At 36.3% G+C, this 10,487-nt stretch overlaps 1 protein-coding gene across 1 annotated transcript; it reads right to left on the bottom strand.

Annotated features, from left to right (window-relative positions):
* Positions 1 to 361: 361 nt before the first annotated feature.
* LOC113043266 (EF-hand calcium-binding domain-containing protein 6-like) lies at positions 362 to 10,302 on the bottom strand. The gene is given in 32 exon segments (XM_026202514.1): positions 362 to 566; positions 651 to 667; positions 670 to 799; positions 886 to 1,070; positions 2,359 to 2,585; positions 2,668 to 2,849; positions 2,924 to 3,151; positions 3,266 to 3,463; positions 3,680 to 3,896; positions 3,988 to 4,143; positions 4,233 to 4,391; positions 4,562 to 4,680; positions 4,865 to 4,952; positions 5,042 to 5,271; positions 5,460 to 5,578; positions 5,664 to 5,778; positions 5,868 to 6,042; positions 6,116 to 6,220; positions 6,291 to 6,451; positions 6,623 to 6,700; positions 7,011 to 7,184; positions 7,270 to 7,390; positions 7,525 to 7,599; positions 7,676 to 7,824; positions 7,906 to 8,033; positions 8,120 to 8,238; positions 8,330 to 8,466; positions 8,553 to 8,616; positions 8,961 to 9,040; positions 9,440 to 9,660; positions 9,736 to 9,886; positions 10,146 to 10,302. Coding segments are annotated over 32 exon segments (4,461 nt in total). The 5' UTR covers positions 10,176 to 10,302; the 3' UTR covers positions 362 to 443.
* Positions 10,303 to 10,487: the final 185 nt, after the last annotated feature.

Below are 10,487 nucleotides of genomic sequence, written 5' to 3'. Positions count from 1 at the left end.
ACATTGCGTAGTGAGGACATTGCTGTGATCATTGAGTGATTTTTTTTTTTGTCAAAACATTTGTGAACTTGAAAACCTTGATTGTGTTTGCGAGAGAAACATCGCTGCCATAATACTGATAAACACTGGTTACTCCAAATATTTAACTTCTGGCATAATTCTTTTTTAAGCAAGAAAATACGACTAATTATAATACCATTTATTTTCCGAACATTTATTTTAATTCAATGACATATTAAATATGAAAGGTATTATATATCATGTCAATTTTTAATTACATAAAATTCCTATTATAAACATATTCTCTTGATATATGAATAAGAACAACAAATAAAGGATTAGAATAATCAGTTTATTTTCATTTTATTTAAAAAACTGTTACATCAGTGTTGCTTAAGCAGTGCAATATGACACTCCAAACTAATAAACAGACGAATCTGTACTCATTTAAGGAAAATGCGCAGAAAATCATTGTATGAAATCCTTCCTGTGAGGTTCTTGTCAAAAAAAGAAGAGAAATGAAAGAATTCCTCCTCTGACAGATTCACGCTGTATTGTCTCAGAACCTTAAAAAAAAATCATGCACAATGTTGCAGGATTAAATACAAGAAATGAACTGGAAGTGTTAAGTATAAAACAGTGCTTTGTACCTTTCTGAAGTCCTGAGAGAGATCTTTCCAGTGCGCTCTTTGTCAAAGGCGATGAATTTGTGCCTCATCTGCCTCCAGAAGAGCTGGATAGGACTGGAGATTCTCAGCATAGCTTCGACACACTGGCTACTAAGTGGGCCGGGACTCATCTGAAGGAGAAAGTCAGAAAATGTGTGAGAATATTCACAATTCATCAACTATACTGGCCTATTTAGAATGGCAGCAGTGAACTCACTGGTGTCCTGGGGAGCTGCAGTTTGAGTCTGTGGGATGCAGAGTTGACCTGAGGACTGAACATTAGCACAAAGTGTCGCAGGAAGTCTGGATAAGAGAGACGTCCACTGTTTTTGATGTCGTATTTGACAGCCAGCTGCTCAAACTCAAGTGGACTCAGCTCAATATGGAGGCCCTGGAGTATTTCTGCACAACATCAATTTAAATACACAATTTCAAACAACAATGTGACAATCGTAAAATATTAAATGTAAATGTAAGGAACTACAATTGCTGCATACACACACACACACACACACACAACGCTCAAATGCAAAACAGTACTATGAATGTTTCCATTGTCATTTGCAATACACTTTTATTAGCTTCCACCTTTTTTTTTATTCCATGATTTTTCTCATAATTTTCCTTTTAATTTTTAATATTATTTTACAATAACCTATAAAAATTATACATTACATTTTACACATTTTATGTATTTATAAACATATAAATACATAAAATACTAATATTAAAATACTTCCAAAATATATTTATATCGAATTATATTATATTTGATATTATTTAGAATATAAAAATCATCCTAATTCAGTCATGTGCTAATAATTTATTAAGAAAAAAAATTCTAAAGAATTATATATAAATTATAACAAAATATATAAGCAATAATAAATGTATTAAAATACATAAAAATTATGTTAAATTATTATATAAAAATATTTATAATTAACACCCATTTGGTAATAAAGTTTCAGAAAATAATATAATCCAGACAAAGTAATTCTTGACTTTTCCCATGTTTTGAAAATTGCATAATATTTTCATTAATAATGTTACAATAATTATATAATATACAGTATATCATGCAATGTTATACATCATATTTTATATTATAAATATATATTATGAATTCAATTATAAAAAAATATAAATGTACATGTTATTATATGCTGTTTTTATTATTATATTTTTACACCTATAAATAATTGTCTACTTATACCTCTCCTTACCGTAAGAAATCATACTGTGACAAAGGCTTTTCACCGAAACCTTTAATTAAAAAAGATGCTTATTTGCAAGTAAGTGTTCGGTTCTATGTCCTCTCTACACAATTTGCTGTCTTCTTACCTGCACCTTGTATGGTGTGCATGTGCTTTTTTATTTAATTAAGAAAAGTATAATTATACATAAAAAAATTATAAAAATTCAGATCCATTGTGAGCTATTTCCTTACTGGTTTTACTGATTCATTGAAAAACAGCCAGTTAGAAAGAACAATTTGGTTTGTGAAGTCAGAGCTAGACTATTTTAGATTGTAAAATGATATTCACTATAGACATGTCCATGACATTTTTATTTTATTTTATTTCGATGACTTTTAAAAAGCTTGGAAAATTCCCTAGTTTTGACTTTTTATATAGTTGAAAGGTGCTGTGACTGTTAAATGGAGAGATATCTGGCCTCAACAATGTACCTAGGAACACATCCAGATCTATCTCTCCGGTCCTCTCAGGGTCGGCCTGCCTGCATCTCCTCTGGATGTGCCTCCAACAGTCCTGGATCTTGGAACGTACCTTAATCTCCACATCCTCACAGTTGAGCAGTGGTGTGGACCTTCTGCTCGCAGTGGAGGGTCTCTGAAGCTGCTCTGACACAGATGACTGTGGACAAGAATGGGGGGATTCAAAAGACATTAGAGAACTTGTAACATCCAACGCAAAGAGAAGAAGAAGTATACCAATATTAGCAAATAAAGTAAATCTACCGCAGAGCGCCGAAAGGCAGAGGGTGCTGTTTGGGGCGTCTGAGGGATGTTGGTCTCTCCACCGTTGCTCTTGCTGAACCTGGTAATGATTTAGCAACCTTTTCCAGGCCTTGCTGTTCTCCACTGAACTTTTTCAGGAATTCTCGATACTCCAGATTTCCAAAGCCATTAACCGGTAGCATTTTCCACAGGGCTTGAAACTGAAAGAGTTGGTTGTTTTTAAAGCTTTTGAATGAACTATTAAAGAAGCTCATGTGGTAGTACTTGAAATTACCTGTTCGACGGTGAGCCTCATGAAGTGACGATCACAAATGGTCTTAAAGTCAGTTTTGGAGATCGTGTTTATATTGGCGTAGTCGAGATCTACCATTTCCTTTGTTATGGTGTACATGCGGGCCGACACCACCTCCTGTATCCGCCTCAGAATGTCACTGATTACTAAAGATCGGGGCTGATTGGGAAAGCGCATCTTATGGATTTTCTTCAGCCATTCATCTGCCGTCTGCTGGAGTTAGAGAAATAAACGGTGTTTTATAATTCACCATATGCAACTTATAGACCAGTCTAACTTTTGACAACCTCATATTGTGCATAAGTACAAACTCAAACGTTTGACCTCTTGTTTGTGGAGGTTGAAGACTTGGAGGAATTCCTTCCAGTCAACCATCACCTCCTCTCCTTCGTCTATTCTCAGCTCAGACATCAACTTCCTGAACTGCACTTCTGAGAGACGCATACAGAAACGGTCCAGCACTTGACGAAACTTTGTCTGTGGTATCATACCATCTCCAGTCTTATCAAATGCAGAGAAGGCCTAGAAAACAAAGTGCAGCAGCAGTTTGGGGTTGGTTTGACTTTGAATGTTTTTCTTGCTAAATAAAAGTATTAATTTCTTTAAAAAAACGACCCCTCACTTTTGGTACAGTGGTGTTTACAAAATACTTTACACAGCTCTGTTATTGCAGCACATTCCAGGTTAAAACACCTCTATAGCAATACTAATATACTGTACTTTATAAACAGTCAGTACCTTGTAAAGAGTATCCGAGGAGGCAGTAACCAGCTCCTTGACTCTTTGTATTGTTTTTTCTGGGCTCAGTTCCTCTATATCCTCCACTGGTTCTGGAGAACCCACAGTGGGATCTTGAGGAGGTTCGACAGCAGACCCGCTGGAAACTAAAGGTCCAGCGAGATGCTTTAGAAAATCAAGGTATGGCAGCTCCTTCAGACTGCCGTCAAAGCCAAGGCTGAAAAACAAAAAGAAAAGAGGAAATACAATGCAGAAGTTCATAACACTCACCATTTGAGTAAATGAACATGTCTGGAACAGAGAGTTACAGGTTCAGTAGATGTGTGAGCTGTGGTTCTCGAAGTCGAAATCCATGTCTGTGCAGGAGAGAGAGCAGGTCTGCCACGGTCACATGACCATCTCTGTTTTTATCCAGAATCAAGAGGCTTCCACTCACACTCTCAAAGTCATTCCCAATCCACTTCCTTCAAACACAGACAGGTCCATTATATGTATGAGGAGAATATTTTCATCCACTTTTTCATTTGTCAATCGATACAGAGATATTTTTCACCTAAGATTTTGTATCATAACTTCAAGGTCTGGTGCGGAAATCGCCCTCTCAGTGAGCTGTTCTTGTACAGCGTCTGATTGGCTGTCTTCATCTGATGTGATTTTAAGCTTTCTTAAAAACTCTGTCTGAGTGACAAAGCCCTTCCCCTCTTCATCATATCTGTGTAAAAAGAGTTTTTAGTTTTATTTCCAGCAGATATCAGACCTGTGAAATCTCTGAATGCTTGCCAGATATATATTTTAGTTGACATCATGCTAATATTGATTATGGTTCAACTATCAAATGCACTGAGGAACACATACACTCCTTGAAATATCAGTGTTGCTTACCTGGCCCAGAGTTTTTCAAACTCGTCTGGTGTGATGGGCATGTAGTATTTAAAAAGTAGGTGCTTTAGACCATTTTTGGTCATGATGCGTTTAACATCGTCATCCAGCTGACAAAAGGCCTACCGACACAATAGTTATGTAAAAAGTATGTTTAATTCCTCATTATATATATATATATATATATATATATATATATATATATATATATGCACTATTCTATATCCATGCCACTAGGTGTCAGTGTATGTTAAAGAAAACTGCCATATAGAGTCAAAAAAGTGACCAGGACTGGATGTAGATTACCTTTGAAAGCTCTGAAGGTCTTTTCTGAGCAATGGATGCCAGATATACATGAACTTGGTCACATGCAGTGTCAAGGTATCCATCTCCTCTGAAAACAAACAAAAATACAAACAAATTATGCTTCAAAACCAGCTAAGATAAATATAAATATTAATTCCAGAGGAGTGTTTTTTTTACGAGGTGTTATCGTGGTGATGTGATTTCGTCTTGCTGCTGGAGTGAACTTTGCTGTAGAACTCGGCGTAGTTGAGTGTGCAGCCGGGCGTAAGGCCCAACAGGTCGAGCAATCTCCGATACTCCTTCTCTTTGGTTACAAACATCAGGCTGTCAAACAGAGCCCTGAAGTCATTCTGATTCACCACACCATCTCGGTTCTTGTCCATGAGACGGAAAGCGGTCAGAGCATCCTGCAAACAAGACCGAGGTACAGATGTTTGAAGCAGTGGGTGTTGTTTTTATGCATTTAGAGCCTTTAAAAAATGCTTTATGTGTTGATACCATGTGAAGGACTAAATATAGAGTGGCCTACTATGTATATAGCCATTTTTTTTGTAGTAAATTAGTAAATTATTAAAACATTTTTTTGCTTTGATACCCCATGATATTCCATGATCCTCTTTTTAAGTTGAGCTAGACAGTCCTCTGCAGTCAAAAGAGTGGACGTTTGTACATTTTTTGTCCGTCTATCTCCGCCCTTTTCTGGTATTGTAACTTCTGTGTTGAAGAGAAATCAACCAAATATGTTTTGTGCCATATGTTTGTGTTAAGAAAACAGATTGTGTGTGGAGAAAAATCAAACCGTCATATTTGGCCACGAAGTCAGTGACAGAAACCGAACCCAAATTAAAACCAAGAGACTCAATGAGCATCTGAAACTGGGGTCCTTCCAGGAAAATACCACAGTCTTCCAGAATCTAAAAGCAAGAGCGACATCAAGTAACGTAAAGAACTGAATGCTTAAAACACTGACTGAATGACTTTCTGACCTGATCTCATAACGTACCTTACAGAAATCTCTCAGAGTAAGCGCTACTGTCATGCTTTTCCTTTTGGACATCAGATAGTCCTGAAGCGACATCCCGCGTCTCTGAAGCCTGTCCTTGAGTTTCCTCAGGACAACATCCTTTACAGCTTGTGCTTTTAAGTTCAATACGGAGGCTTCATGTGACTTTTCCTCTCTATATTGAAACAAAAAAACATTTATCTGAGTGCTACACATCACTTCTCATGCTTATTATTGATCATACAAACCTCTCTATGATACCGAGGTGACCCTCAATCTTCTCTGAAACACCCAAGCTCTTCAAAAATAGCTTGTAGTTCACATTTCCACCTTCCAAAAATGGTTCACAAAGCCTTTGAGAGAAAACAGAGGGAATTAGTCAGTATCCAGAGGTAAGGCCGGGGGCAGAGAAGTGAGACTCACTTGCTGAAGTGGCGCTCAGACAGAGGCAGTCCGTGTTGGCGGATCAGTCTCCTAAGGTCTTCTGGGAGGATGGTGTCACTCTGGTTCTGGGTTGTGTTGGTGATGGATTCGATCAGCATGTCATAGTTCTCCGAGAGCTTCTCCTTAAGAATCTGTTCCACCTGTAGAGAGGCAAAATCATGTGTGTGAAATAACTAGGATTGAGAAGTGATTCATAGACTTATTTGTTATAAATCTTAGATATATTTTCTAAGATTGAATTCTGCAGCTTAATATAAAAAACTAAATAAAAATAGAATCCTGTAAAACTGTACAAATAAAAAGAAACTTACAGCATTCTTTGTTGTCGTTGCTGTGGATGGCAATGGGTTTAACTGTTCTGAAACATTTTTATTGAGCTTTGGTGTCTCCTGGAATAAATTAACAAACGGTTTTTATAGGTTAACGTTCTTTTTATTTCTTTCCTTTTTTTATCTATGAGAGTTCAATTTTTTTTCCTTTTTCAGCAATCACAATTTGCATATTGCAGTAATGAGGAATGGGTCAGATGGGCTTTATTGTCCTGAAAATAATGACACAATGGAAAATAATCTTAATGGCCCTAATATTAAAGTTTATTTACTTAATGTAATATTTCTTTTTTCTCTCCCTCTCTCATTTTTCTCTCTTTTAAGGTAATATGTAACCATGGATATTTAAGTACTGCAAAGGTAATAATACCATGACTGGTCTTTGGTGATAGAGGAAGTCCAGGAATTGTTGGTAATTTATGGCATCTTTATGTTCCACATCCAAGAATGCGGCAAGAGCGGTGAACTGCTCATCGCTGAGATGGAAGTTCAGGCTCCTCAGAGCCCTGCATAGTTCATCTCTACTGATAAACCCTGTTCTGTCCTGCAGAAACAGTTCTCATTATCATGAATAGTTTTGATTTGAAGTCTGTCATTTATAACTTTTTATATATAGCCTTAGAACTTACTTTATCAAAGTCCAGAAAGGTTTCTGTCAGAAGAGGCTGATTATCAAAAACATGTTGACGTAAGTTTAGTAGAATTGCTTCAATATTACATGTGTCTGGAGTCACTGGAACAGAATCTTTCCTGATTGAGACATTAAAAATACATGCATAATCAAAGATATTTCTGCATGCACAGAATCCATCAGTATATCAAAACAGTGTGTTAAAACAATATTGATTTCTAGGAGGGTAACAAAAACATTATGGCTAACTTACTGTACAGTTATGTCGTCTTTGAACATTCCAAGAAATATTCTCCACTGCACAGACTCTGTGCTGCTCACTCCAAATCTGTGACAGTGAACACTAGATGAATTTCAGAATTGCTTTCAGGGAGGTACATAAACGATATTTTAATATCTCATACCTGTTCAATAACTCCCTGAAGATATCATCATCCATAGGGAAGAGGAAATTACTGAGGACAGATCTGAGATCCTCTTGAGAGACAAACCCGCTGTCTGTGATGTCAAATGTCTGCAGAGCTTTTTCAACAAGGCTGTAATTCTTCTTTATCTGCAAGTCATTAGAACATTTTTTTTTTGTTAATGAAATTCTTATATATTTTAGATAAAAAATGATCTCTGTCACACTCACTTTGCTCAAAAACCTGGTCTGGACTTCATCCATGTTGACGTTGTCCCTGGATTTGCTTGAGAAAGCCCTTACGCTTGTCTTGCTTTTAGGTCTTGTTGTAGCACGACTGACAGTGTCCCAATTCAGTGCTGAAAGCAGGTGTAAATCAGACTATATAACAGATAATTATTTTATGACTATCTTATATTTCATAATATATTTCATGTAACTTTACCCAGTTGTATAGAATCTGGTGCAATTGTTCTATAGTTTTCACAGTCAACACCAAGCTTCTCAAGAAACTCCTTGTAAGATATTGTGTCAGAATTATTTGCGCTGTAATGTGACCATAGTCTAAAAGAGAAGACATAAACACAAAAAACATAGCGTTCAGGGAAAAACAATAATACTTCAGGAGACTTCCATTAAATTGAAAAACCGGGACCTGTGGAATTCCAGCTGACTCATGGGAAAGCAGTATCCCTCTAGGACTTTACGCAGCTCATGTTGCTGTATCTGCCCATCGCTGTTGTAGTCAAACAGCCGAAAAGCCCTGGTGATGCTTTTCAAATTGCTTCCAATCTGAAATGATAAGAATCATGGATGTTACACAATAACATCAACACGTAAGTATTTCTATAATATCCATAACATGCTATACTCTTTACCTTATCTTTCAGACGACACTGTAGGTCTCCAAGGGACAAGTTTCTGTGGCTTCCACTCCTGTTTCTATTAAGAAATTATATGTTGTATATATGAAGAAATATTACATATTGTTCTGAACTTTGAGGTCTGTTAGATATTAGAACGATCTCTTAAGGAACATGTAACGGTGGAGTATTGGCTGCTGAAAATTCAGCTTTGCATCACAGGACAACTTTTTTTTTAATATAATGAAATAGAAAACAGTTGTAATTTTTCACATTATTGTTATTTTACAGTATGTTTGATCAAATAGCGTGGGTGAGCATAAGATCATTATTTTATCTTAGTAACCGCAAACCTTTAAAAATGGAGTGTATATTTGATGGAAATCTAATAATTGAGAAAACATCCACAAAAACATATATTACCTTCCTACTGCTGATGACATTTTGCAGTATCTTCTGAGAAACTCCATGTAAGAAATCGTTCCATTTTCTCTTAAGTCAATCTAATAAAGATATTTTAATGAAGTTGAAATGAGTGAAAATATTAAACATATACTATGTGAAAAAAATCACAGCTTAAAACACTCTTAAAAATTAAGGTACTTAAAAGGTTCTTTATAGCGATGCCATAGAAGAACCATTTTTGGTTCCACAAAGAACCATTCAGTCAAAGGTTTTTTAAAGAACCATCTCTTTCTTACTTTTCTGGAGAAACTTTTTTGCCACAAATAACCTTTTGTGAAACAGAAAGTTTCTTCAGATGTTAAAGGTTCTTTCTTTAAAGGTTCTTCTATGGCATTGTGACGCACCTTCTTTTTTTTAAGAGTGAAGTACCACAATATAACATTACAGTTAGTGCACTGAAGGAAATGGGCGACTTTTATCATTCTAAATGAACACACCTTTGCCAACAGACCCTCAAACTGAGATTCAGTGAGAGGAACAAGAAACCCCTCGATTACGCGCCTGAACTCTCCTTTGGTGACAGCTTTGTTGCCTTCCTGGTCAAAGGCTTCAAAAGCAGCCTTCAAGTCCTCTTTTTTGTCCTTGACTCTCTCCAGGAGTAGGTTCTCAATGTCCACCAAAGATAGATTCTCATCAGCCACCGACTGCACGGAGGAGGCTGTAAAGAAGGAGAAATCAAATAAGATATCTCCTTATCCACCATTGCCAAGAAAATAAACTGTGTAGACCATACCAGAGTCAGACTTGATTTTGTTCCTCCTTGAGAATTCTCCTGAGGAGATCCGAGATGCACTCTTAGCTCTAGGGACGATGGCGAGCCTGTGTGTCATAGGCCTCAGATCTATATGGCTTGATATTTGAGGCATCTGTGCCGAAGATGACACCTGAATGTAACCAATATAACATTTTTGTTAAACAGCTTTTTATTATTATTTTTTTAATTATATAATATATTATATTTATTTTAATACATTGAAACGTTAGTCTCCAAAATACAAAGTTTCAACTTATTTGAAACGTTTAGAACGTTCTTTTTAAGATTTAAAGGACCAGTAGTGTCCTTCAGAAATCCTATTTCCTTGTTAGTTCAACATGCCAATTTTTCATTCAGAAATTATATCAGTAAAGAGTCTTCATACTAACCCAACTCTCTACAGCGGACCTCGGACGCATTCTTGTGTTGAATTCGTATTTACACTGTCGTTGGTCAAATTAAAAACTTGAACACAACTCCTCTGCAGCCAGTCGAGGACGCTTTGCTGTTCCCATGGATATGGTCTGGCAACTGGCTGTCAATCAAATCAGAAGTTGGCTCCGCCTCCTGGAACGCTTAACCAACTAGATTTTCCACAATGTTCTACTGAAAAAACGAATAAACTCACAAAATATATATTTTTAAAACGACAGGACCGATGGATAAAGAATGTATATTCGTATGAAATGTAACTTAAACTGCAATTTGTCTCCATATTTTATAAGGAAAAT

Source organism: Carassius auratus, chromosome 25, assembly GCF_003368295.1.
Source record: "Carassius auratus strain Wakin chromosome 25, ASM336829v1, whole genome shotgun sequence".
Lineage (NCBI taxonomy): Eukaryota > Metazoa > Chordata > Actinopteri > Cypriniformes > Cyprinidae > Carassius > Carassius auratus.
Note: the sequence above shows the minus strand (reverse complement) of the source record. Positions and strands in the feature narration are given on the sequence as shown.